The 26,852-nt window shown below is 42.4% G+C and overlaps 1 protein-coding gene across 1 annotated transcript in view; it reads left to right on the top strand.

Annotated features, from left to right (window-relative positions):
* The window catches only part of HHAT (hedgehog acyltransferase), a 323,485-nt gene that overhangs the window by 261,383 nt on the left and 35,250 nt on the right, over positions 1–26,852 (top strand). Inside the window, exon 10 of the mRNA XM_019515898.1 lies at positions 24,183–24,384. Within this exon, the coding sequence (XP_019371443.1) occupies positions 24,183–24,384 (202 nt within the window). The remainder of the gene's footprint in view (positions 1–24,182; positions 24,385–26,852) is intronic.

Genomic DNA, 26,852 nt, shown 5'->3' on the forward strand with positions numbered 1-26,852 from the left:
TTATTTTGGGTATGTTGGGGTCTCTCCTGTTATGGTTTGACCCCTATTTTCTCTGGCTAGGCCTCCCTGTCCAAACCCATTGAACAGGGTTTGACTCTGAGGCCCTAGCTTTTCCTGCTTCCTTAGGGAGCTCAGTACTCCCCGGCCCAGAAGCACGGGAGCTGGACCTACAACCAGTGGGCTGTGGGTTCAAAACTTGGGCACAACCCAAACCTGCCTTTTTCAGTCCAAACAAAAAAACCCCAAAAGACAAAATATAACTCATGAATGTGTTTTTATTATTAAGTGCAGTGGGGGCCAACCTTTTTGGCAGGCATACCACAAGTTAGCCCTGCAGTCTCCCTGAATGCCAATCTGACCTTCCCCCCTCCACTTTTCCTTTGCTTTCCTTCTGCTTTCTTTTTCCTGCATTTTGTTCCCTGTATGACTTGCTGCTCTGCTTTCTGCTTCCTGCCCTACCTGCCTACTGCTATGTTCCCTCTCAAAACTGCTTTGTGCTACAGAGAGGCTGCCTCTGCCACTTTTGGCATGAGTGCAACAGGTTGGCCACCTCTGATTTAGTGTATGTTAAGGGAGGATCAAAAATGTGTATGTTTTGGGACTGGGGTTTTTTTTTGCTAAACAGTCTAGTTGAAATTCCAAAAAAAAGGCTAAACTGATTTGGAAAGCTCTGTAATTTATGCAAACTGCTGTGGTACTAGGAATCCAATATCTCACAAAGGTTCTGTCCTCAAGGTGCTGCAGACTAAAGGTATAATCACTTTCAAACTTGTTCATTTAAATGCAGTGTTGTGTGATTATGTAGTTTCATAGATAGGGTAGAAGTCTTTAGAGCATGAACTTTGACTGAGGAGCTGTTCCGTTTGCTTGAGGAAGGCATGAGGTAGCCAAAGGAAACAGAGGGTACATTCAGAAATGGACATTTAGTAAGTCAAGTTAGCCAGAGAAGCATACTGTAAATTGTGTAATTTACTTCAGGTTATTAACATATTATTAGAATTACCATTCATGTAATCACTGAATTGGGCTCAATGGATATTTGGCTGGGAGAAGTTTAGACAGAATGTAAGGAGAGGTTGGGTGGACTGAGGAGGGAACTCCCCCTTCCTGAGCTTTTGTAAAACTTGGATTTTTCCTTATATCAAAATCATATTTTGCACCTTAACCTACACAACACAATATCAGAATTTCAAGAGCCAAACCTGCAAAAATGTTAGTTGCGGGATTTAAGTCATAACTGTAGAGGCATAATATATGCTTAATTTTTAACACAGCTATGTACACTGCATATATTAAATTCATGGAATCTCATACAAAGCACCTGTATAAGCCTTTGCAGGATTGCACTTTATGCACATAATACAGTGAAGTTATTGGAATGTCTTTTGTGAGTAAAAGCTTGAAGGTCCAGATCTACATTTGTATAGCTTGAGTCTAAAATTTTAATCGTACGTAATAATCATGTATACTATTCTGAATGTACTTGGCAAAAGTTTGATTGGAAGAGGCCAATATCCTTTTGTGCTTTAAAAATCAATTTACAGTGCAGTCAAATAGTCCTCCTGCATTGCTGGCAATGCTTTTAACCTCCGGTATATTCTCTCACCTCACTAGTTTAATGTGATGTTTAGACAGCCCTTGACAAATGTCAGCTCTTTAAAATATTAAAGCTAATGTGCACTCCAGGTGAACAAGCTAAATTACCACAAAAAAATTCTAATGAGGAATGAAGTCTCTCTGGATTGAAGAGCATTAGGGAAAACTTATGCAAACCCAGTGTTTTCTCTGTGTGACCTAAGTCAGAGATTCATTTTCCACTATTTATTTGTCCATAGATGTTGAGTATCATGTTTTCAAAAGTATGAGCACTTCCTGAGCTTTTCCCCTATTTTAAACACTAAAAAAATATTTCTGGTGTAAGTTTGTATATTATAATGGTATAGCATTGTATGCTTATGGATTTGTAGCTTAGTCTTGTCTTTCAGCTTGTTCATCTGGTTCAGCCTATCTTGCCTTTTAATGGCTAAATCTTTGGACTTTGTGCATATCATCTGAATAATGAGATTTGCAAGTCCAATGGCTGCAGAGACCTAGGAGATCCTGGGGAGAGAATCTTTCAATACAGCAAAGCTATGTAATGCCTCTGAAGGAGCCTATGTGTTCCTGTATTTCCACCCTATCTTGCTGCAGTTGCATAACCTTTTGGGAAGCATTGGGCATGCACAGTGCTTTCCCTGCACCAAACTTGTTTAATATTACTAAAATTTGTGCTGTAAAAAGAGTAGATATAGGTCATATTGGGCTCACTTTGGGTGTTGTCAAACACTGGAAAAAATATTTGTATATTTTGAGGCTAATGCTCTGAGTTCAAAGTGTGATCACTACAATATTTCTATAACAGAAAAAGGTTTCCTGTATTAGCTTTGTTCTTCCCCATTCCTCTTTTCCATTTGCCCTTCCTCTTATTTGTTTTTCTGTTCTCTCTCAATATCACTTTCTTCTGGTTTCTGCCTTATCTCTTTTCTCCAAATATCCCTTTAGTGTAGTTCTTCCACATTAGATGCTAAATTTAGTTTCTCCTAAAGTTTTCTCTAATGTTTCCAAAGGGACAGACATTACACACAAACTGGTTTAAGTGATCAGAAACTGGTTTAAATCTTTAACAGATGTTCAGTGCACATAAACCAGTTTGAAAACGGCTGAAACCATTTTAAGATAAACCTGGTTGAATGTAGTATCAGACTTAAATGATTTGGGTCAGACTGGTTTATGCAATGTCTGTCACAGACCTTTGCTGGTTTAATCTAAACCAGACACCCCCAGCATCCCAGCATGCTCTCTGGGCAGGGAAGGGCTCTTTTCTCCACAGCAGAGCCGGCCCCTTCCCTCTGCTCCCTGGCAGAAGCTCCCACAGAGACTTGCAGGCATAGAAGGGTCTGCTGGCTTCCCTGTGCTGCCCTTAACTTGCTGCTTAAACAGAGATCCCTTCCTCTTCTTTCCCACAGCACAGACTGTGGCCAGCATGTGGTATGCTAGCTAATGCTGCATAAGGCAGATAGGACAGTGTCCGCTTAGGGCTTTTTGGAGGTAATCAACAGCTCAGGTGGTAATGTCCCTGCATTCCTTCCTTTGGAAAAGGCAGACAAGGTTCTTTGGGTAATAATAATAATCTTTTATTAAAACAGCTAAATAGTTGGGGGGGAAATTCTTAGGAAGCTTTTGGGTTTAAAAACCCTTCATCAGGCTGAGGTGTGCACTCTTCCTGGATGGAATTAATAGTAAAGAAGCCAGAGGCTAGTATGCATTTTCTTTTGGAAAAAGCTGTTTAAGAGCTTGTAATGAGAGAGGCTTTGTTTTCTGATGGGGTGTTAAATGCTGATAACAGACCCAATAAATTCTCTGTTATCAAGGGGTGGGACCCCTCTCTAATCACAGTGTCCTGCCAGGGCCCAGCCATGCTCCCCCTCAGCTCAGCACTATTCAAGTTGAGGGTGGGCTGCTCTAGTGCCCCCCGGCTTCTAGCCTGAGCCATTGCAGGCTTTGTGCCTGCATTTCTGGGATGATTGTGCAGTTACAAACTTATTCAGCCTAGCCAGGTTAAACTAACCTGCAAAGAGTGAATCAATTCAGACTCCAGCTTTTTGAATGCCTGTCCCTTGCAAAGATGTGTTTTCTCTCTTTTTACTTATTTTAACTTCAGTGACTTCTCTCTCTGTCTTCCCCAAGTCTATATACTGTATATAAGGGTGACAAATTCATAGGTTTGCAGTCATGGATAGGAGTATTGATGGTCTTAGCTGATTGATCACTGTGAGGGACACTATAAGTAATGTTTAGGCATTACCACCCAACAGAAATCTTCTGTTTAACATTTCCCACTGGCTCACCTCTGCCTATGGCCTTTGAGTGGATACAAACTCTTACATTTAATGCTAGAACTGGTGGAAGAAAACTAGTAGAAACTAGCAGAAGGAATCCTTATAAGGAAGGAGTATCCTTTCCATCTCTCTATGTCTCTCTATTTGTATATGCTGTATTTGGATAAATTGTGTTTCTTTTTTTCCTTGTCGTACTACGGATATTGCTTCTCTTTGATATATGGGTAGATTATTGGTAATTGAAACACTCATTCTATTATTAATGTACAAAATTGCGACTTGTAAACCCTGTAGCTAGATTTTTTTTATGTAGACTAACTGAAAATACTAGGTGACTACCAGAAAGCTTGTATACCTGATATTATTGATTTGATTTTTGTTTTACTTCCTTTAGCCAGAACACCTAAGTAATGTTTAAAACACAGTTAATATACTGTAGAAGCTGAACATACTGGAACTGCATTATTCTTAAGATAAACTTCAGGTTCTTTGATTTTTCAGCATAGGGTTTGTATGAATGTATAAAATTCTAATGTCTGATCCATGTTATACATTTATTCCATGTAGAGTTGTTGACATTGGCTTTTTTCAGTTTAACTTACATTCCTTCTAAAATTACATAAGAGATTCTTTAGAAGAAACCTCCAAAACACTGTTTCCTTTTAAATTTGAGTGGCAGCATAGGTAAGTATACTAGTATAATGATACTGGCTTAAATTCATACCTTAGTTAAAACTTTTGCATGTAGCAGCTCCCTTCAAGATATTGGGTCCACCTGCACTACCAGTAGTAAAGATTTAAAGGCCACAAAATATTTTATTCTGTAGTTTCTAACAAGCAAGATAGGTGACACATTCTTAAGCTCTTACCGTTCTGTCTGCATCAACAGACCTTGAGCTACTTGTTCCGGTTAGGGAAGGAGAGCTTCATACTTGTTCTGCTGCTGCTAAGGCCAAGCAATTTTAAATTGCCATGTTGTTGTCAGATCCCATAAGTTAGGTTTTTGTTCACGGATTTGCTTGGTTGGAACACATCCAAACAATAACTGTGAATATGAAGTTGTTTTAGTAATGGGTTGGAAGCTGTCTTTATTCTGGACTGGTCCTTTTCCAACACACCATATTTATATTAGAAAATGTTCTGTTGGAGGCCCTGTCTTTGGTATGGGGACTGAATCCAGAGTCCTAACTACTTGCGGTCATTAAACCTCTCCTGGCATTTTTAACACAAAAAGTTACATGTTGTGTTTTGCACTTAATTTAAATCAACTAGTATTCTTTACTTTCTGTGTTTTGTTGGTGGGATTTGCTAAATAGTTGTAATGTTTAACCTTACAGTGGAGGTAAAACAGGGCAGCTCTTTGCCCTGGGGGGTGGAAGTGCAAGAGACAACACTGGCTGCTGCACTGCAGGCAGTAGCAGCTATTTTTGTACCCTCCTAAAGGTGGCAGCCCTCGCCTCCTGAGTTATGCTACTGCCTTATGACTATATTAGTGGTGAACTATATATCTGTGTGTAATTTGGTTACTTTGTGAAGAGGATTTTTCTAGATCTGGTTTACCATACAGGGGCAGCCATTCAAAAGACAATATTAGCTAGTCATTCCAACAGAACTCTTGCAGAATTTTCCTATTCTAAATATACAGTGTTGGCTCCATAATGCTTAGTATGTCTAAACTGAAGGGCTGAATAGAGCCTGTCAGAGCCCACACTGCTTCCAAGTGAGGCAAAGGCTCTCTGATGAGAAAAAAGGGAGTGAGGAATTAATAGAAAAAAACAAATGCTGATATGTTGTTTTTTCCTAATGAAAAATGATGCAGCAGCCAGATTTATAATTTGGGGTTTTGTTTTATTTTTTTCTTTTAGAGTTGGAATAGAATGTGTTCTGGGGACACAGCATTAGCGAGAGGCCGAATGTCCCAGATGTGACTTATCCATTTGATTATTCTATTCACCAAAGTACTTAGCGGTACCACTGGAAATTTTCTAGATCTAAGTACATTCAAAGTTTCCTCTGCCTGAAGCTAGAAGTTACATTCTTCCCCCCCTTTCACAACAGGAAAACAAAAGTCCTTATGCACCTAAGGAGTTGATCTGCATGCATTGTTAAAGCTAATGGAGTTCTGAACAAAACCTAATATAGAAGACACTGGGTCAGATCCGCCTTTGTCTAGACATAACAATGACAAAAGGCAGTGAAAGTTCTGAAAGATGAAAAAAAGTATTTGAAACCTTAACCCAGCTGATTCAGAGTCATGACATGACTCTTCTTACAGTGACTCAGCAAATGCAGTATTAGCCTCTGGGGTATGTGCCTAAGCTCAAGAGCTTGAGGTCAGCAATTGCATTCTAAAACGACATTCTCATGCAAACCTAGGATAAAGTCTTCTGAATAGTCATGCCTTGGCAGAAAGTACCTGAAAAAATACTGTTCTGTGGGGATTACTTCATTATTACTATTCGTTGTGGCAACAGCATTAATGGGAGCGCTGTTTTAACTTTAAGAGCCACAATAAAACCAGGTTCAAGTAGCATTTACAGATCGATATTTGCTACTGGAATTTTGCCTTCTAGTAAAATGTCTAAATTTGGCACATTTGTTCTGAAGGGATCTTTTCTACATTGTACAAAGCTGCAGGTGGCCTGATTGACACACTAACTTTTAGATTGCTTAGAGAAACACCATTCTAATGTAAATACATGAATACGAACAGGTAAGGATGCCTTTGTAAAAAATTTGTTTAGTCCATCCGCCCCCCCCTGCTTTCCTCCCCACCCCCCCAAGTTTTAACCATTAAAGGCCAATAGTTCATTATTTAACACTGTTCATGTTAACCCTGTGTTTGCACACTTAAGGAGGAAATTGTGCCCAGACATGCAGCTACTGGGTGTAGATATTTAGACATTAATCAAACACTTATCCCTTAAAGGTCCCGTTAAAGATGGGTTGTTTCAGGTACCTGTGGAAAAACAAATGCTCTTTGTTTACAAAGAGGGAAGATTAGGAGTAGCAGCCATTCCAAGTGCAGCTATGTAAAGTTATTGAAAGGCTGAAGTTCCAAAGACTTCTATGTGAAAGAATTGGTGTTTCTACAGTTTTGCATATTGGGGTTTATTAAAAACGCTGATAGGACTTGCATTTCTTCACCATATTTCTTCTTTTATCTTAACACATTAAGAATATTAGGTACCTAGTATAAAAATATTGCTTTATTTTGCCTATTGAAGCTATTCATTTCCATTTGAACAGTGTATGACTTAAGTTACAAAGGACATTCTGATCATCAAGGTAAGTTCTCAAAGCATAATAAAACCTGAAAATTTGCATGCATGCCTATTTTATTGTTGCTGGAAATTCACAGTGCATATCTTTGAAGTATATAGGAATGGTCTATGCATTTGATCAGCAAATGGGAATAACATATTTCCCATAATATGGAGCTTATATTTCCTGGCAGATGGCAGCCTATGGAGGAAATATCTGGGCAAAAGTAAACCAAGTAATTAGCAAAAGTTATTCAGAAAATGTTGCTTTTATTTCTGTTTGTGAATTGTCTGTGAACAGAACATAATTTTGAATGTGTTCTTTATTAAAAGCTTCAGGACTGTTTGAAGCAAATACAGTTTTCAATTACTCATTCTCAAGTAGAGTATAATTACAATTCATTTTATTTATTCCATATCATTGCCATATGTAACTAATTATCCTAATGGAAACTGTTATTTTTTAATTAATTGGTTAGTTACACAAGCCATCCAGATAGGGAAGAGAGAGAATACCAGTTGATTGAGCATGACTTTTGGTCTGTAGAAAGTTTCTTTCCATTGGGGAATGGGGGCATGATGATAACAAGTGGGAACTCTTCCACAGTGCTTAGCACAATAGGGTCCTTTGTGGAAGAATCCTAGGTTCTAAAGTAGTATAAATGCATGTTTCATCTTTCTGATCTGTGGTGCATTGTATCTACCTAAGACAGTGCAATTCTGAATAGCTAGCTGCTAGGGCTGTGTGACGCTTCAGTGGCTGATTCGGAGGAGATTTGGCTTGGTTCAGCGTCCAGATCTCCAAATCTGAATCGAATCAGGAGACCCATTAATCTCTCCGAATTGAATCAGAAGCCTCTGAATCAATTCAAAGAGATTTGATGATTCGGCCATAGACACAGCTTTATATGTTTTTTTCTACATACCTCGAGGTACCAGGTGTGGCTCATGAACGCTGATATGGTAGAAGACATGGAGCATCCCATGGGAGCGTGGCAGAGTCCCCAACGCGCTCAGTGACAGACCTGGAAGTAGACCCGAAGTACTTCAGGCCCACTTCCAAGTCTGCCAGCAAGTCCATGGCGGGGACCCCCCTATCCTCTGGCTCAGCAAGTGGTGCCTCCTAGGTCTGGGGGGGCACCCAGGGTCCCCCTGCTGTTGATCGCTGAGCCGAGAGGACGTGGGGGGGGTGGTCCCCCTCATGCTCGGTGGCAAACCTGGAAGTGGAACCGGAAGTACTTCCGATCCACCTCTGGGTCTTCCACCAAGTGCACAGGGGAGCCCCCCCGTGCTCCTGTGGGATGTTTAATCCGCCCCAGCATCACAACGTTCATGAGCCGCACCTGGTACCTCAAGGTACATAGAAAAAACTTATAAAGCTGTGTCTATAGCCGAATCAGTGATTCTCTGAATCAGAATCAAATCTTAAGAATCAGATTTGGCCAAATTGAATCGGGACAATGATATGAATCAATGAATCAAATTGCTGTCCCCCAAGTTGGGCCGAATCCAAATCGAATACTGCCCACTTCGCACACCCCTACTAACTGCACACTGAAGAGTTTGTCTAAACTATGCTTAAAAGCTTCCAGAACAGTCTTCACATACAACTACTAGGCATAATGCCCAAAATATCAAAAACACCCTTTGACTTGCCACAGGTAAAATGGAGTTACACAAACACACTCGTTTGTTGCAAATGTTATTCAGCAGTACTTGAAAAAAGTAAAAAAAAGTAGTCTAAGTTCATGAGTATATTGGTGTGATTGCCACTTATAGCAGCTAAAGGAATGGTTATTGAATTTGAAAGCTTTCCTCTATAAATAAATGTCACTTTCAAATGCCTCAGCAATTATATTTGTATTCATATTGCTGCAAGGATTTGAAGGGTAGCATTTACATTTTTATCTAATTCACTAATGTTAACCTAGTGAGTTAAAATTATGATGTGCTGCGTAAATGCAGTAGCTTGCAGGTTGTAGATAAGCTGACTTAAGCTTCTAAGAGTTGTATGAAAGGAAGGATGCTCCATTTCTTGGAAAAGACAACGATACAATTATGTTTTTGTCCCTTTGGTACACACTATTACTTTTAATTTGTAAAACTTAATATTGTTAGCGCAAGCAATATACAAGTGCTATCCTTCAAATCCTTGCAGCAATGTGAAAAAATACAGGTGGTAGCTTTAACTCATGTCCGTGCATGTATGTGCATGTGGGGAATTTATCATTCTAAAAATTCAAGGCACTGTCGGTGTCTCTTAGGCAGGCAAGGTTCTTTAGGTAGATGTGATATCTTTTATTAGACCAACTGAGTAGTTGGAACAAAGTTCTTTGCAAGCTTTCAGGTACAAACACCCTTCTCCAGTCATGAGAAGACTCCATAGTTGTTCTGAGATCTCCAAGGAATGAAAGAAGCTGGTAAATCAGATGTCCGGCAGGTTGTAATGTGTCATAAATCCAATGTGTATGTTTAGTCCATGATTTTTTGCATCCAGTAGATTTAGGAAGTGAAGTTTGTAGGCTCATCTACAAAAGGTGTTCTGTAAGTTCCTTGTGAGGATTAGAACAGAAATGTCAGAGAAGGAGTGATAGTCTTGTGAGAAGTGTGCACCCACAGGTAATTGGATATTTTTGTCTTTGATGAATTTTTGGTGTGTGTTCATTGTGGTACGCAGTTGTTGTTTGGTTTTTCCTACATATTTTCCATCAGGGCATTTGGTGCATTGGATGAGATATATTACATTTCTGGAGGTGCAGATGTAAGATCCAGGAATGGTGATAGGTCTGTTGTGGGATGTGGTTATTATAGAAGTGGTGGAAATGTGTTGGCAGGTTTTGCATTTCTTGTCCTGGCATGGTCTGGATACATTTGGTTTGGGTCATAGGAAGTTTGCTTCTGGTGATGACGTTAGCGAGGTTTGGTGCTTGTTTAAAGGCCAGGATGGGTAGTTCTGGAAAGACCTCTTTAAGAATTGGGTCTTCTTCTAGTATGGGTTGCAGTTGTTTGAGGATTTTCTCTGTGGGTTCCAGGGAAAGGTGATAAGTCATAAATAATTAGTGGTGTGAGATTCATGGGGACTTTCTTTTTGTACTGCAGCAAAATGTCGCATGGTATCCGGGTAGCTCTTTCAAAAGTACAATCTATCTCTCTTGAGGAGTGTCCTTGTTGTGTGAAGGCCCTTTTGAGATTTGTGAGGTGACGATCACGGGTGTTCTCCTCAGTACAAATTCAGTGGTATCGGAAGGTGTGGCAAAGGGGGAACTCCCTGCCTCGCCACAGTGCTAGTCTCCTCACCTGCCTCTGGGCTTGCCACCTGCCATTCTCTCCTGCCACGCCTTGATGACACATACTTAAAGTGTTAATTAGGTGGGAGGCTGCCCTTCGAACGCCCTGGTTTCGTGGGCCTATGTATGCAGCTCCAACCACCCCTATACTGCATCCCAAGCCTTGCAGATGTTCCTAACAGCTGAGCTCTGCTCCAGCCTGAGGCCAGGCTCAACTCATCCCAGTCTTAGGCCTCTTACTTTCTGCCCTATTATGGGCGACACTACATACCACCTCCCTCTCACTGAGGCCTCTCCCACTCCACTGCCTCTCACACGGTCTCTCTCATACTGCCCCTTTGCAGGGCCACTCTCATACTGCCCCTCCTTTTCCCAGAGGCACACTCACTCTGCCCTCGCCCGAAGGGTCCTGGGGCTTGTTTCCCTACACTCTCTGGCCAGCAAGTGTGTGGCCTCTTGGGCCTCTCCCGCGACCCTCATCCAAGCGAGCACTGGGCAGTTTGCAGGACACTGGAGTGACTCTGCCTTTAGTCCCTCACCAGGTCGCTCACCCAGCTGCTCTGAATTAGGGGCTCCTGATTTGCCCTGTTGTTTACCTGCGGCACTTCCTCAGCCACTCCACCCAATTGGCCTCTGGCCCACCTGTGGCCTCAGGCACCCAAAGGCTTACTTGGACCTAATCTGGCCCCCATGTTAGCAGGACCTACCCTCGAGCCCCCTGGTCACTGGGACCCACCTCGAGCTTTTTCCTCCCAGAGCCTTATCTTAAGTCCCCTGTTCACAGGGCCTCACTACTTGCCCCTCTTGGCATTCACATGTTGCCACTATATCCTGGCCCCTAACTCTGTCCTCCCTCCTTAAGCTCTGAGCCCCTCATTCTCACTGGGCTCCTTCCCACACGCACACGCACACACACAGTCGGGGCTCCTAGCCTCTGGGTGCCTTGCCTCTTTGCTAGGTTCCATGTCCCTTGCTAGGCTCACCAGGCCTCCCACTGCCACTCTGGTGCAGGCTGTCGGGTGCCTCACTGCACCCTGCTCTACACCTCCGTCTCCACTGAGGCCTATACTCTGCCCCCGCCTACACTGGGGCCTCGGCTCACACACATACCCTGCAGGCTCAGGTGGCCACAGACATGCCTGGCCCCACTCTCCAGGATCTTGCACCCCACATAGGCTCAGGTGGCCACAGCCATGCCTGGCCCCCAACCACCTCCAATGTTAATTGACCCACCTGAAGGTGGGGGCTGGGATTTAAGCACCTCTACTCACCTTCCACCAGGCTGGTAACTGGCCTGGCATTTCTGGGGGGCAGTTCCACCACAAATAGCCCCACCAGCCCACCCATCCCTGGCAGGGTGCAGTTTTAGGTCTTGCCCGGGACCAAGAGCCTCCTAACCATCCCCATCAGCTCTTGCCCTTACCTCCTGGTGTTACCAGAGCAGCAGTTCTACCGGGAGATTTTGTTTCCTCAGTGGCAGGCAGCAGAGTGCTGCCTCTAGCTCTGCTGGCCTGAGTCTTAAAATGGGTGCTCATCAGAGCTGGGCCACACCTACTGGTTGCCTCTTCAGGCTCTTAAAGCGGCAGACATCAGAGGTGCTCTGCCACACACCTCCCTGCTTTAAAATTGTTCCAGGGGGAGGTTCCCTCTGCTGCTCCACCAAAGCAGGCTCCCCTCAGAGCCTATGAAAGCCCTCGAGGCGTGAACACCCCCAAAGGTGCTCCACCACAGAAGGCTTGGCTGTAAATTACAGCTTGCTTGGTGTGTTTAGGGTGATTGCTGGTTCTGTGGGGATATGTATGTTGGTCCATGGGTTTCTTGTATATGGTGGTTTGTATTTTACCATTTTGGATATTGATCATGGTGTCCAAAAAGGAAATGCTGGTGTTAGAGTATTCAAGAGAGAGTCTGATGGAGGGGTGATGATTGTTGAATTTTTGGTGGAAATCAGAGACTGCAGGGTTTCAGTCCAAATGATGGTGTCTCATATATGCTTCTTCAGATACTCCATTTATTTGCATACGATGTGTACTTTCCCCTCTAAAATCAGCCCTCCAAAGTTGTGGTGTATATTTTAATCAGGGAAGTTAATTTTTCTTCACTGGAATAAAAGAGAAAAAAAGTGTGCTCTAATGGTACCAAGATGGCTGCTGTTTGTCTGGTCCCAGCCGGTAGAAGAAGCAGGGTCCTGTGTTAACCCTCAGTTGTAGGTATTGAGTGAGCACTGGAGCTTGAAGCAGCAGTCGAGCTGGCTCAGGGCATGTAAGCCTCTGTATACAATTTGTAGTATCTTGATAAGGCCTGTAGTATGGCAATAACACTATATTATTGACAGGAACTTATATAAAGAACTATTTGCAATAAAGAGGTTAACAGTCTTAGTACTGTCCTTACAAGGATCTGCAGCCTAGCCTTGTTGCTGTTCTGCCACACCAGGAAGTACCTGCTACCTCACTGGGATGCCAAACTTCCTGGATACTCTTTAACACACAATAAGCTAGGAACAATCTTTTTTTCTATGTTCAGCCTTCTAAAAGTAAGATGTATGTCTTATTTGGGCACGTGGTATGCAAGAAAATATAGTAATTGCTGTATTTAGTATTTAGCATAATTTCAAAATTCATCTTATTTTTATTCAAGAAACCCCCCCCTTGGGAGTTTCTGAGAATGTTGTTAAACAAAAGTATAATGCTTCAGCTCCATAAAATCTACTTTCTTAGGTAGCTTTTACCATGTTCTAATATGCATATTTTAAGCTCTATGAATAGTAATTCCTTTTCTTTGTGATCAAGATGTGCCATTCTGGAGTCCACAGAAGACACAAAAATAAATCTTTTTGGTCTGGAGTATATGACAAGGAGGATGATTGCTATTTGATTGGCACAGGCAAAACACAAGTTTTTTTGCAGCCCAGAGGGCTCCTGAAGCTTACTTGAACTACTGTTGGAACTCAGACTTGGTCTTGCTTCCTGTTCCCAGCACTTTGAATGCAGTGGGCCCTGTGGGATGATTATCAGAAGTCCACTCCTGGACAACCACCACACATTCAAATTAAAGCTGGATGGAAACCATCTGCTTTACTCTTCATAGATGGATGGAAATTTTTATAGAGTGATAATTACTTCGCATGTGTGGCTGTTGTAAATTTATTGCACAATTAACCACTCAGTTGCATAATACATGTAAAGTCTGGCAGGAGCTTTGGAGTACAAGGTGTTTGGGAGCACAGGATAGGAGAAATGGCTATATGAAAGCTTTTATGGGGATTTTGTGGTACCTGTATTGAGGTACACTGCTATGGGTAGCTTTTGGGCAGATCACAGCCAGGCATGTTTGGTCATACCAGCAGAGCCTGACCACTTTTACTTTTGCTGCTGGCTTTGGCTAAGGACTTGCAGTTTATGGCCCTTATCACTGCTGCAGCAGAGGTAGTGGATAAGACCGTGAGGCCCCCAGTGGCTTGCAAGAAATGCAAAATAAGCAAAGTTAAACAAACAAATCGCTACTTAGCTCTTTGCTGGCTTCATGCGGCTTTTTCCCAGGTTTCACCTTCTGGTCACAAACAGCTCTTTGTCATTCACCACACCTGGGTTAGCTCCCTTGCTGGCAGGCTTACTGCATCCCTGGACCTGGATCCTCAGCCTTCAGAGAGTCCTTTCAGGCCTGGGGTAGGTATGCGGAAGTGCTCCCAGGATGTGGGGCTGTTCAGTCTGCCCTGCAACAATAGTAATGGGGCCTGATCCCAATACAAGTACATTTACCTTGTATTTTCTCTTCTGTTATGACTTCAGTGTGGTTGCCTGAATTATGGCTTGCTTTTCAGGTTGGGGGTGGGGGGAGATTTTCCACATTATTTGTCTTTTTTCTTGTTATTGTCCACTGTATCTTTGCTCCTCAAACAAAAAGCATACATGAGAAGTTTTCTATCATAATGCATCCTGCCTGCAGGATGTATCTTGATTGATCAGTCAGAGACTGGCAGGGGTTCTTAATCTTACAGGAGTGTTCTGGTATCATTCCATGGTTCTGTTCACAGTGGGACACGGATACTTCTGTTCTTTAACCTGTCATGATGATTGTGGTGTTGGCACTGTGGCTAGAATTAGAGATCACCAAATGAAGCATATCAGCTGTGTTGGAACATGTCCTGGCACCACTGATCTGTTTCATTGGGTGAAACGCATGTCACCCACTGTTGATCTTATGAGACAAAGGGTCCCATAACAGCTGCTCCAGACTACAATACCTATTTCTTCCAACCTTTCCTCATATGGCTTGTATTCTAACCCCTTTTCATCTTGGTCATTCTCCTCTGGATTCTTTTCAGTTTCTCCTCAACCATCTTAAAATATGCCTAGCACTTCACTTAGTACTCCATATAAAGCAGGGGTGGGCAATTATTTGGGCTGGAGGGTGGAGAGGTCTTTGGTGAGCCAACATGGCTCAGGTCAGAAGGGCCCCCCCATACTCTTCAGCCTGCAACAGCTAAGTGACTCTGCCCTGGGGCCCAGGCCTGCACGGTCACTGTCCAGTGATCCCAGGGTCTCTGTGGAGACTGGCCTAGGACCTGCAAGGGCAAGGCACACTCAGCCAGGTGGATGGGATGGGCCATGGATGGGTGTGGAGCAGTGCCCAGGGGCAGGATGGGAGGGGCCAGGGCTGGGATCATGGGGCCAGGGCCTGGGGTAGAGCCATGCTCTGCTGCCCGCATGCCCAGCACATGGAACTGGTGTCTGTCACAGGGACATATGAGCAGTGGAACATGGCTCTGCCCTGGGCCCCAGCCCCATGCTGTAACCACCACACGATCACACCTTCGCCGCAGCCCTGTCCTGCTCCCAGACACCACACTCCATTTGCCTGCAGCACTATCCCAGATGAGTGTGCCTTGCCTGTGCAAGTCCCAGGCTGGACTTCATGGAGAGCCTACCTGCCTATTCCATCTGGTGCCCCTGGTGCAGGGCACATAGGCTGGGGTACCCAAGCAGTGGGGCTGAGTCTGGCAGTGGTGGTGACACTGTCAGTGACAGCTGGAAACAGCTGCTGCTGCTGGGGCTGCTGGGATGCAGAGTCTGGCTTCCAGGCTACCCCAGCCCCACTGTGTGCCAGGGAATGGCAGGACCAGCCAAAGACACCAGGGGCCTGGGCTGCCCCCCGCGCCTGGGCTAGGCAGGGCTGAGGGATCTACCACAGACCGAATAAAATCCCTTGGTGTGCTGCATCCAGCCTATGGGACATATATTGCCCACTTCTGATATAAAGACTAACCAGCTCCTAGAAGAGTGTTACTATCACTGTTTGTCCTTGGCAGGCAAACTTTGGTTAAAACAACTCAAAATAGAATTTGCTTTTTTGGGGGGGTTTTCATTGTATTGCTGAACCTGTGATCCAGCATAACCCCAGACCTTTCTCAACAGTGCTACTGCCTAGCCAGTTATCCCCCATTCTGTATATTGTAGTGGAACCTAGACTGATGGGCTATACCAGGATGGAGCCCCGGGTGGCAAACTCTCAATGGGTGTTTTGCCTCCTTATTTCTATATCCCACCTGCCATGATTTGATGTTAATGTAAAGGATATTAGGAGGCGGTACATGACTGTATGAGGTTCGTTGAGATGGGCGCAGGCCTCAATGTCCAGGAGTCTTCTGTGGGGCTCTGCCTCACATACACCCCACCTCTTTCCACTCTGGTCTTCTATTGATGGTTGGGATAGGTGCCTGGCCTTCCTAGGCACCTGTCTTGATGTGCTGGGAGAAATGGTCTGACAGGAGAAGAAAACCAAGCGGCCTGGGACAGACATGGGCTCACCAAGCCCTGTGATTCTAGTAAAGGGTCTGTGGCTAATGACATCTGAGCCTCATGGAAATTAATAAGCCAATATAATGTAAATAGTTGTGTTGGTCTCTGCTTATGGTCTTCACTTTGACCTTGCAGCATGTCTGCCAGCCTGTCCCATGGCCCCTGGGTCCTTCTGCTGCTGTTGCTGGCCTGCAGCTGAGGCCTGGGTGCCTTGGCCCTGGGGGCCCATGCACGGTTGGCACCCCTGCAAGGCAGCTCGGGTGTTTCTGGTAGTGTGCCTGGGCCCAGGACAGACCCTGGATTCCAGGCACGCTCCGGAGCATGCTGCTGTGAGCCCTGCTCTGCTCTAATTTGCTTCAGCACGCTCAGGCAGAGTCCTGAAAAAGCAGGGGGTTGTAGCACTCTGGTCAGCTGCCAAAGCATCTCTGTTGAGGACCCAGGTTCCAGTTGCTGCAGTGCACATTCCTAGAACATGTGTCATGCTGCTTGTTTTTAACACATTTTTTTTAATACTGGAAGTTCCTGGTATCTAATTTTGCCACCACACTGACAATATGCAGCATAGTGAACAGATGAATGTAGGCTGCATATGCTTTGAGGCACCCAAACCACACATTTGCACTCATGGCAATGCACCCAAGGTGTTCAAAGATGCTCTTTGAATTTTTGTCAGGTGGATTTCAGCTTTAGACAGAAATCCTTTTCCCTGTGGCATCAACCCATTGTAGACGAATCCAAAGCCCTCTCTCTGCCACCTTCTGTGTGTACACAGCTGTGGACAGCTTTTGAGCAGAGCAGATTTCGGCGTGTTTGGTCAGGCACCGCGAGCCAACGACTTCTACAGCTGGCTTTAGCTAAGGACCCATTATTCAGAGTCCCTGCCTTAGCTGCAGCTGAGGTAAGACTGTAGATTCACAGGTACACCCTCTGCATTTAAGAAACACAGAGCAAAATCAAGTTCAACAAATTGAAATGCTGCTAGTTTTTCTGAGCAATTTCCTGCTTGTTCTGAACATCTCTGGCTCATTGGGCTTCCCCGCTTCACACTTTTCCAGACTCAGACTCAGAGGTCTTTAAGGAAGCACGCACAGCTTCCATGTAAGCAAACCAAAGAAAAGTCCTCCTCACGGCCTCTCCACGGCAGCTGCTTCACCTCCACTGGCCGCAGGCTCTGCAGCAATGTTTACTGCCTTGCTGCCGGTGTGGCAGCCAGCCAGAGAGGCTGCTGCAGGTGCTTTTTATTTGCCCCTTCTTGCCCATGTGGGCGGGCTCCTCCTAATTCCCTACACCAGGCAGAGCTTCTTTGCTGGGAGGCTCATCACCTGTAACCATCAAGTCATGTGTTTACTTCCATGATGGTCTTGCATATTTGGCCTTTACCTTCAATGGGAAGAATTGATGAGAATATCAACTGTGCATCTCTACCCTGCTGCTCAGAGCCTCATATTCTCTTCTTCTGACCTGTTTGGGATCATTGCTGGGAATATTATTCATGTCTACATATGGGCAGGAATTGGTAGTGGTCTGAGGGATGGATGAGTCCTGACTGTCAGGTTCAGAGTTTGAGCTGTAAGCTTGCAGTATGCTTCATCAGTTTATTTGTAATGATAGCATGCATTGTAGAATTATATGAGGTTAGAGATTGCCTGGGTAATCCCCCACAAGTTACTAACATTCCCTTACCAGTCCTCACTGGCTCCAATACACTTCGGAGCTAGAAACCAGGCAGATGATTGAAAAGACTTGATTAAGGAAGAAACTATTATCAGAACTGGAAGCTGATGAAAAGCGATTAAAATTATATTTCTCTAGTATGAAACTGCTACAGCTATTGCTTCTTTGTTACGAGCAAGGCATAAAGAAGTGAGACAACAACTGAGGAAAAAAATTAAGAAGTGGTAGGGAAATGTTTAATGAAAAACGGCAATAGCTTCATCTCCCCTAGAAATCTTATTGGTTAATGAACTGAAGAGTTTAGCATTTTGCTTTATGTTTTTTCTGAAGTACTATATAAGATGGTCTTCTTTCTCTCTCCTGTCCACTATTCCAGTATCTTTTTTACAAGTTTCAGAAGTACCTGTTTTATTTGAGACTTAACATTGAAATCTTAAGATAAACTCAGTGGTGACAGTGAATTCAAGGATTGTATGTGCTCTCACACAAGAAGATTCAGATAATCAGGAAAGGGGGATATTAGCTAGGATACACTTGTCTGTCCTCAGCTGGATTTGACTTACAGCCAAGTTTCTATACTGTGAAAGAAAGTACAGGGGGGGAAAAGAGAAGAAATTATATGCAGGAAGCAGCTCAGTAAATGGCAAGTAGTGGGTCTTGCATTCCTTATATGCCTCAAACTCTCATTTGAGTTTGCAGGTGATTTGGGTGCACAGAGAAGTAGTTCTAAGACTTAGTAGCATTTTCTGCTCCTGATCTGAAGAAGCATGGTATTTTTTTCATTCCAGGAGACAAAGCATGCCTGCTTTTAGGAGGGAATAATGGCAGAGTAAGTTATTGGTAGGTTATTCTTTCTGTTAACCTAGCTCAGAGCTGAATTGATTTCCATTATTTTTTAATTACTACAAATAAGTGATAATATAAAAGGTGACTAGTCACCACTATCTCTGCCTTAATTACAACCATTCACTGGTATACTTTCCCCTTACATTTTTATTTTTCCAGAAGTAAATGAATACAGATTTAAACATTTGGAGAAAATTTAGAAGCTATCCCAGTGGTAAGTACCATTTGTGATGAAAAAGCATTTTAATGGTGGTCCATTTACAAGGCGCCATTATTAACATCAAGAGCTGCTGAAAGCAGCTGGAGTGGAACTGGGACCTGGCCCCACATTTCCCTGCTGTCAAAGTGCAGGCAAGAAACTGTTCATTACAGAACATACATTCAGGTGCATAACATTCATGTTATTTATGCATGACCTAACATATTACTAGGCTGTTTGTGTTTTGAACAAGCCAATTCTGTAGCATGTTAGCAGAGGTTATTTGAGCTGTTTTGTACGGTCTAGGTTTGGAATCGACCTGAAAATAAAGCAGAGGCAGACAGAGGCGTACTTAATAATTTGCAGGTGGTATTGTCTCATTTAATACCTGCTTAAAAATGCCAGCAGATACACTGGAGGGTAGAGGCTTGGTCAGGCATCACATCTGACAGTTTGGGGGATACTGCTAGACACATTAACCACAATTTATACGAGAATGTTTTCCTGTAATTTTCAAAAAATCAGAACAATGCTAGAGAGTGGGAGAGACTGTGTCCTCTCTTCCTTTGCCCTTCCTTCTACAATATGACCAGGTACCATACAGATTTCTAATGAAAGGTTAAATAACACTGTACAGAGAAGACTTATTTTGGTTCACATGCTTTGTGTGAGAGCCATGCAAGGTTTTAAAGGTTCACAGTGAAAGCTGTTCGGTAAGCTGTAGCCATATGTCTCCCATTCTAATCACCAGGAATTACAAAGCTGAAACTTTACTAGACTCTGAAAATTCACCTGAGTTTCACAGACCAAATTAATCTAATGTGGCTTACTTAAACAGCTGCTGGCATTACAAACTATGGTAGGAAAATGGTATCTATTTTTCTCAGTGCAGCAATATGAAAGCTCACTGGGTAAGCATCGTTTGTGGTCACCTAAATTAAACTGTAATTGCCATTGCAGTTTTTAATTAAAACTGGCATTTATGAGCTTATAATTGGCAATGTCCACCTTAATGACAATATACTGTTTGTGCTAACAGCAGCATAGGAGGCCAGCATAAGAGATTATAAAAGTCTCCATTCTGTTTTACTATCGGGAAGAGGACTTTGTCATATGGAAAATTCAAATCTTTATCTCAACACTTAACATGCAGATTTGTGTTGAGAGGGCCCAGCTCAACACCAGGTGAGGTCAGCTGGAAGACTCAGTGACAGAAATGAATTTTAGATATATGGGTTTATTGGCTTCAAAGAGGAGGAACAAATGTACATTTTAGCTGCTCTAAAAGGATAGGGGGGGAACTGCTGCTAGGGAACATACATCAACAGTTGTTGTTTGTTCATCTGCATGACCCTATGCAAACAGTGCAAATGAACTAAATCTTTAGATCCTGGATGACGCTGTATTAAAGTTGGAGCAGTCCATGCTACACCTGTATAACTATAGAATCATGCAGATCTAACAGTTGCATCGTCTTGGCCTCCTTTGATAGGATACAGTTGTTAAATCTGTCTGTAGCTAACACTGGGTTTGTTAGGAATGATGCTGTGTGTTGATATACTGGTTCATACGTTCTGAATTCTTATGGGAACTCCCCTGAACCATTATCAGCCTGTTTCAGTTTGTCTCCAAGGCTACAAGGAGACGTTATATTTGTTCCAAGAAAAATCACTGTATCCGGGGATGAAATGTAGTCGTTCAGGTATCCATGTCCTTACTCCCATGACAGAAGCCTAAAAATGTTCATGAGATAAGAAGTGCTAACTGTTTGTCTTGGGACACTGTAAAGTGCATGTGAATGATTTTCCTGGGATGGCATCATGGAATTGATGTCAGAAAAGGAGCAGTGTATTCAGCCATTCAGTAAATCCTTATTAGAGGGGTGATGTGTGTACACACCAATCCCAGGACTTTTCTGTGCTGGTACAAGCACCGGTACAGCTTGTCTTAGGACAAATGCAACATTTGCTTCCAACCTAAGAATCCTTGAGACATGGGATACTTTCATGGGAAGGGGAGAAGTTGTTTTATAAAGACATCTGGGGATTTAGATGGACACTTTTTCTGTTAACTCTGGCTTTAGGGACTAAAGTTGGGATTCCAGTTAACTGAAAGGCCTGGAACCCAACCCATCTCTCGTCCCCACATGATAAATGAGGTTGCATAGTGGTAATGTACAACAGTCCCTTTCCAAGAGCCAGAAAATTAAGCCCAAGTGGCAGCCATCAGGGGTGGATCTGAGGCCAGGGAGGAGGGGGGCCACTTTTGATTCCTGTTCCATCCAAAGTTTAAAACAAACTACCTGGCAGTGGCAGCAGCATTTCTGTTCAGACAGTAGTGAGGGAGTCATTTGACTTCATGGCTCATTGTAATCTACCTGATTCCTTCAAAAGTCTTCATTCCACTGGTGTTAACAACCCTCTCTCCTTTTTAATGGTATTACAGTTCTACTAATCAAGCTATTTTTTCCTCTGCAATTCTCCTGTCCCATAGTTCGTCCTACTAATGTAGCTCCCATTTCACAGCCTTCCAGTCTGTTTTTGACTCTGCCTAAAAACAAAAACTTAGGGGCTGAAACATTAACTAAGGCATGGAAATAACTTCTAGTGTAACGTTGGAGGCACTGTCAAGATGCTCAAGAAAGTTTTATTATGTTTTATGAATGTGAAGGAGATGTCATAAGAGTTAAATGTACAGGACTAAAGAAACATATTTTTACTGTTTTTTCTTAGTTTGTTTTGTTTCTTAATACAAAATATATGACATAGAAAATTAGTGTACATTCCAATAAAGTTATATTTGTTTTTATTTGATCTAAAATTGAATAATATTAACACCTAGCATATTGATAAAACTTCTAGTTTATTTTTATGTGAAAAATATGTATTGTGTTGTATGCGACGATGCACCACACTATCTGCACTCCACTTTCCAAAATCTTAGATCTGCCTATGGCAGCCATGTTATCAATCCTAATTTATGGTAAGGCATGCTGGGAAATAAGGGAATGTCTGAATAGTAGCTTTGTTACAAAATAGTGACTGAGAGGGACTCATGCTTTTATAAAACCCCTCCTTGGAGGTTTGGACAAGTAAGCTACACTACTTTAAAGTTATTCATTCGCTTTGTAATGATTTTGGATGGATGTCTGTAAATAGCGTATGAAACAATTTATGGGACTGTGGCTGTGTCCTCTTTGTCCTTTGTGTCAAGTTATAGTAAAGGCCCTGCAGGGGATTTTTCTGCTTATAGATTCCAAAGCCAACCTTGTTGCTGTTAGACCTGTGACAGATGGCTTCGTAGAGCAGAAAATGGAGATGTGGCAATTTAATTATAAGTGTGTTATGTTCAAATACGTTTTATACATGATGAGAAAAGCCAAGACTAGGGTAGAAAAGATGGGATCAGAGTAGAAAATAGGAGGAAGAAAAATAATATGCAGCGATGATGGAAAACATATTCTGTATTTATCTAGAAGCACTTTATAAAATGTGTGAATTAAAAATCAATATAAATGTAATATTATTTTTCTCCATGTAGTGAGTGCTATGCATACATAGAGGTATATTAATATCAAGAAAATGTCTACAAAGAGACTGGAAATTCACACTACCTCTAATTCTATCATGGAACATAAGTGACTGGGTAGAGTTTAAAATACTGTGTTCACCTATCTAATTAGCATCCATGTTATAACTAGCATTACAGTGTCTCTGAGCCCAGAACTTGATCATCAAGCAGCAAAATTTCTCTCTAGAGAAATAGCATTGATTTAACTTTCTGAATAGGAAGAATTCCCAGTGATCTGAACAAAATGCCGTGCTGGTAGAATGGCAACAAAACTGGGTTGCCAATGGCATCCAAAAAGACGATAATTTTTAGTGTATCCTTGCTATTAACACACACCTGCATAAAAAACACAACTTCTTTAGATAAGAGTCTGTTTCCTATATCTAGTTTTTTGTGCCTGGTCCTTCAAAATGAAGAGACTTCATCTTTCATTGATTTAGTATCATGTGAAATTCAACTCTGAGAGAAATTTGGCTGTTTTGCTTTTTTTTCATTCCTTGGACACATAAAGTCAGACTTTATGATTTTTTATTTCTATTGGTATTGTATTAAATCTGTGCTGCATTTTGGATGCTTATAAATGCAAAATTAAATTCTGGATTGTAAATCCTGGATTAACCAACGGTATTGAAAACGGTTATGTACAGGGCACTGTCCTTCAGATTTGCTTTTTCTTCTTCTATGGCATCATTCAAGTAGATGCCCAGGAATGATCACAATGATTAAGTGCTAGAGCTGTTCACAAAATGTAAAATATTTATGGTAACATTTTTTAAAATTAATTAGTTTTTTATTTAATCTCAACTGTCCACACTCTTTACTTAGACAAAGCTTTTTTTTGTGAATATCTAAAAGTGCTAGGAAGTACTGATTTATAAAATCAGTAATCATATGTAGGGGGGAATCAAGCTGTATGAGTAAACAAATGTACAAGTTAGTAGTTATATGCATTTTAAAACTGACTTGCATGCTTTTTATATAAAAGTTATGCCTATTATCCAAAATGCATGAGAGAGAGGTTCTGTGAATTTTCTACGTTATACAAGTTTTAACTAAATACTATTTCCATTTTAGTGTAAGAGTGTGGCTGAGCTTGTGTGTTCACTTAGTGCAAAGGTCTGTTGACAATAGAATTTTCATCTTGTAAAACAAAATGTGTTAATACTGGGGTGTCAAAGATACGGCTCATGGGCTGGGTCTGGCCCGTGGAGTGCTATCATCCAGTCCTCAGTGCTGCCTATGGGTCTCAGATTGGACCCATATACTGCATTTGGTGTGGGCCAGACGAGACCCATGGACTGCACATGGAGTGTGGGACTGGCCTGGTGCTCATTGCAGGCAATGCACAGGGCCAGTTGTGGGCACATGCTGCCAGCATTGGGGCTGGTAGTGGCACCCATGCTGAACTGGCCTCAGGCACTGCATGCAGCACATGGGGCCAGTCTGCGGGTCCAGTCTGGCCCAAGGACCAGTTCAGAACCACTTGCCTGGCCTGTGGGGCTTGATGAATTTGACACCCCTGTGTTAACATTTTATTAAGTGGTCTTCTTCCTTGCTGAAACTGGGGTGAGTTTTTCAGATGGAAATTTATTTTCTATTTTACCAAGGACTGAGGCCTTAATAAAGCCCTTAATAACATTACTTATCTGTCATTTCACCTACAGGTACATTTACATCCCAATGGGAGGATCCCAGTGTAGTGTTGTTGGGATGTTATTCTCCACAGCAATTACTTTTGCCTTTGTAAGTTATTGGCACGGAGGCCATAACTACCTTTGGTACTGGGCGGCACTAAATTGGCTTGGAGTAACTGCAGAAAATGGAGTCAAGAGGCTGCTCTCTGTTTCACTTGTTCAAGATTTAATTGTAAGTTGAATCCATTTGTGCTTCACATTCATCTGAAATTCAAGATTTTGTGGTGTGGACTGTGTACGTGCCCATGCTAGAGTTAAACTTGATGCTAACAGAGATAGCAGTCAGTGCATTTTATCCATTCTGCCTAGGCCATATTGTTGAAGGTTGGCAGTGGTGTGGGCAAATTACTCAGTGCTGCAGTTGTGTGAACAAATAAGTTTACATACACCAAGAATCAGAAGTTATCCCATTATCCAAACTCAGATTTCACTCTTTGCTATCATTCACATGGTTTATAGTATTTGGAAGTCTTCATGAATTATGAATATGTTTTCTTTAGTTGTCTCTTGGACCAAGTGAGTTTGTAGCAGCTGCATATAAATGTAAAACAAAAACCATTAGCGCAATGCACTGACAAATTGTGTGGCACCAAGGACTTCAGTAAGCATAGTATAATTTAAGGATTGCTACTAGATCTCTGGATTAGGAAGATATGTACCATCATTACCTTACTTACTGTTTCAAAACAGAAGTGCCTAAGCTTTCAGTAACATCTGAACATGTCATCATATACAAAACCACTGTTATCTTACAATGATATGTATCGCTTTTCAGACTTCACTCCATAATTATGACTCCAAGTTTTTCATTCACTATGCATGAGAATAAGTAATCCCCTGTTGGTTCTCATTAACTCTTCCCAACTTCTACTAATAATGTAAATGGTAATTAATTCACCAACATGTTTATTACTTGAACATCAGAACTTCATGGTGGTTGTTCCCTTTCCCCTGCCGTATTTTAGTATTCATGTTGTAGTATCTTATTGTAGATTTGTATTCTGTTGTATCCTGAGTGATTTAGCAGTAAAGGATACTGCTATGTGTATCATTAGGCTTGTTAGGATTCAGTTTTATTGGTAAACGTTGATAAACGTCAATTTCACTCACACTCACAGACTGATGAAAAAATATTTCCATCATTAATAATTGAAATTTTTAGAAAGGGGATGTAAGAAAAATGATGGCTGATGGAGTATGTGACAACAGGGGGAGCAATCCTATAGAACCATGCTGACTGTAGTTTGGACTACAGCTCCCAGAAACCCCAGGGGACTGAGAACAAAGGAAGAGGAAGTGACCAAGTGGATGAGGGAGCTATAGGCAAGTGGAGGCAGGACTGATGTGTAGCTCAGCTGGCGGCAGTCCTACAGTCAATATTTGTCACAGCAGGTGGTTAAACTGCACTATAATAATAGTATACTGCCATTAATACATTGTCTGCCCCACACACCTTTAATTTTGTGCAATCCTGAAAATTTAAATCAATAAAAATTGAAATAAATGCTTAAAAATAGATACATATATTATCCATCAAAATTATAAAAAAAAAATTGAATTCTGCCAAGCCTATATATCATCCATCTGTCCATCAGTGTGAGTGCTGCAAAAGCTTTTTTCCTCTATAGGGAAAATGAGCCTGTCAAGGCCCTGCTACATATTCAGATTGAAACTGGATACAAACCAGTATCAAAGCAGCATATTGACATAATTAATAGTTTATCTTAAAGCAGCAGTCAGCACTGTTTTCAGACTATGGGCTGGAATGACCTGCCTCAAGTAAGAGGTGGCAGGCTACAGTCCATCCACTACTACTGCCACCACTTCTGCCTCCCACAAGAAAGCTCATGCTGCCACACTTTATTTCTGCTGTGGCACAGGGGAAGCCCCGCATCCACTTTGTAAAACACTGCCAAAGTACCCATCCACTGAACTTTGCTAAAGCCCCATGTGTGCTGACTGGTTCTGGGGTTGGCTCTAGCTGTGAACCCCTGGTTTAAAGCACTTTCATGGACATCAGAATTAGCACCCAGTGAAATGAATGTGGCATTTCCCCTCCCTCAGAGCTATGTTTCCAGTTCCTTGTTGAACTTAGGCAAATATTATAGTTGTGACAGTTGGGTCATGTTTTCAAGATTTTTCCTCACAATATTACTATTATTAATATATTGAATATGATAAATGAAAGCTGAGACTGGGGAGTAGTTAAGTTGCCTGTCTACATTCAGGCTAAGGATAGACATTACACATAAACCGGTTTAACTGATCAGAAACTGGTTTAAAGCTGTAATAGAATGAACAGAATGGACGTTTAGTGCACATAAACCAATTTGAAAAGGGCTGAAACCGGTTTGAGATAAACCTGGTTGAATGTAGTATAAGATTTTACTGGGTTAGGTCAAACGGGTTTGTGTAATGTCTGTCCCAGACCCCTTTCTGATTTAAGTTAAATCAGAGTCCCCCAGCATCCTGGATGCTTTGCAGCCGTGGGTGGGGCTCTCTGCTCCAGAGAGCTCTGCTGGCCCCTCTCCTCTGCTGCTTGGCTGCAGCTCTGGCAGAGACTGCAGGCTCAGCAGGGTCTGCCTGGCTTCCCTGTGCCCCCCACCAACTCCCTGCTCAATCACGCATTCCCCACTCCCC

Source organism: Gavialis gangeticus, unplaced genomic scaffold, assembly GCF_001723915.1.
Source record: "Gavialis gangeticus isolate Ggan-Ray unplaced genomic scaffold, GavGan_comp1, whole genome shotgun sequence".
Taxonomy (NCBI): Eukaryota; Metazoa; Chordata; order Crocodylia; family Gavialidae; genus Gavialis; species Gavialis gangeticus.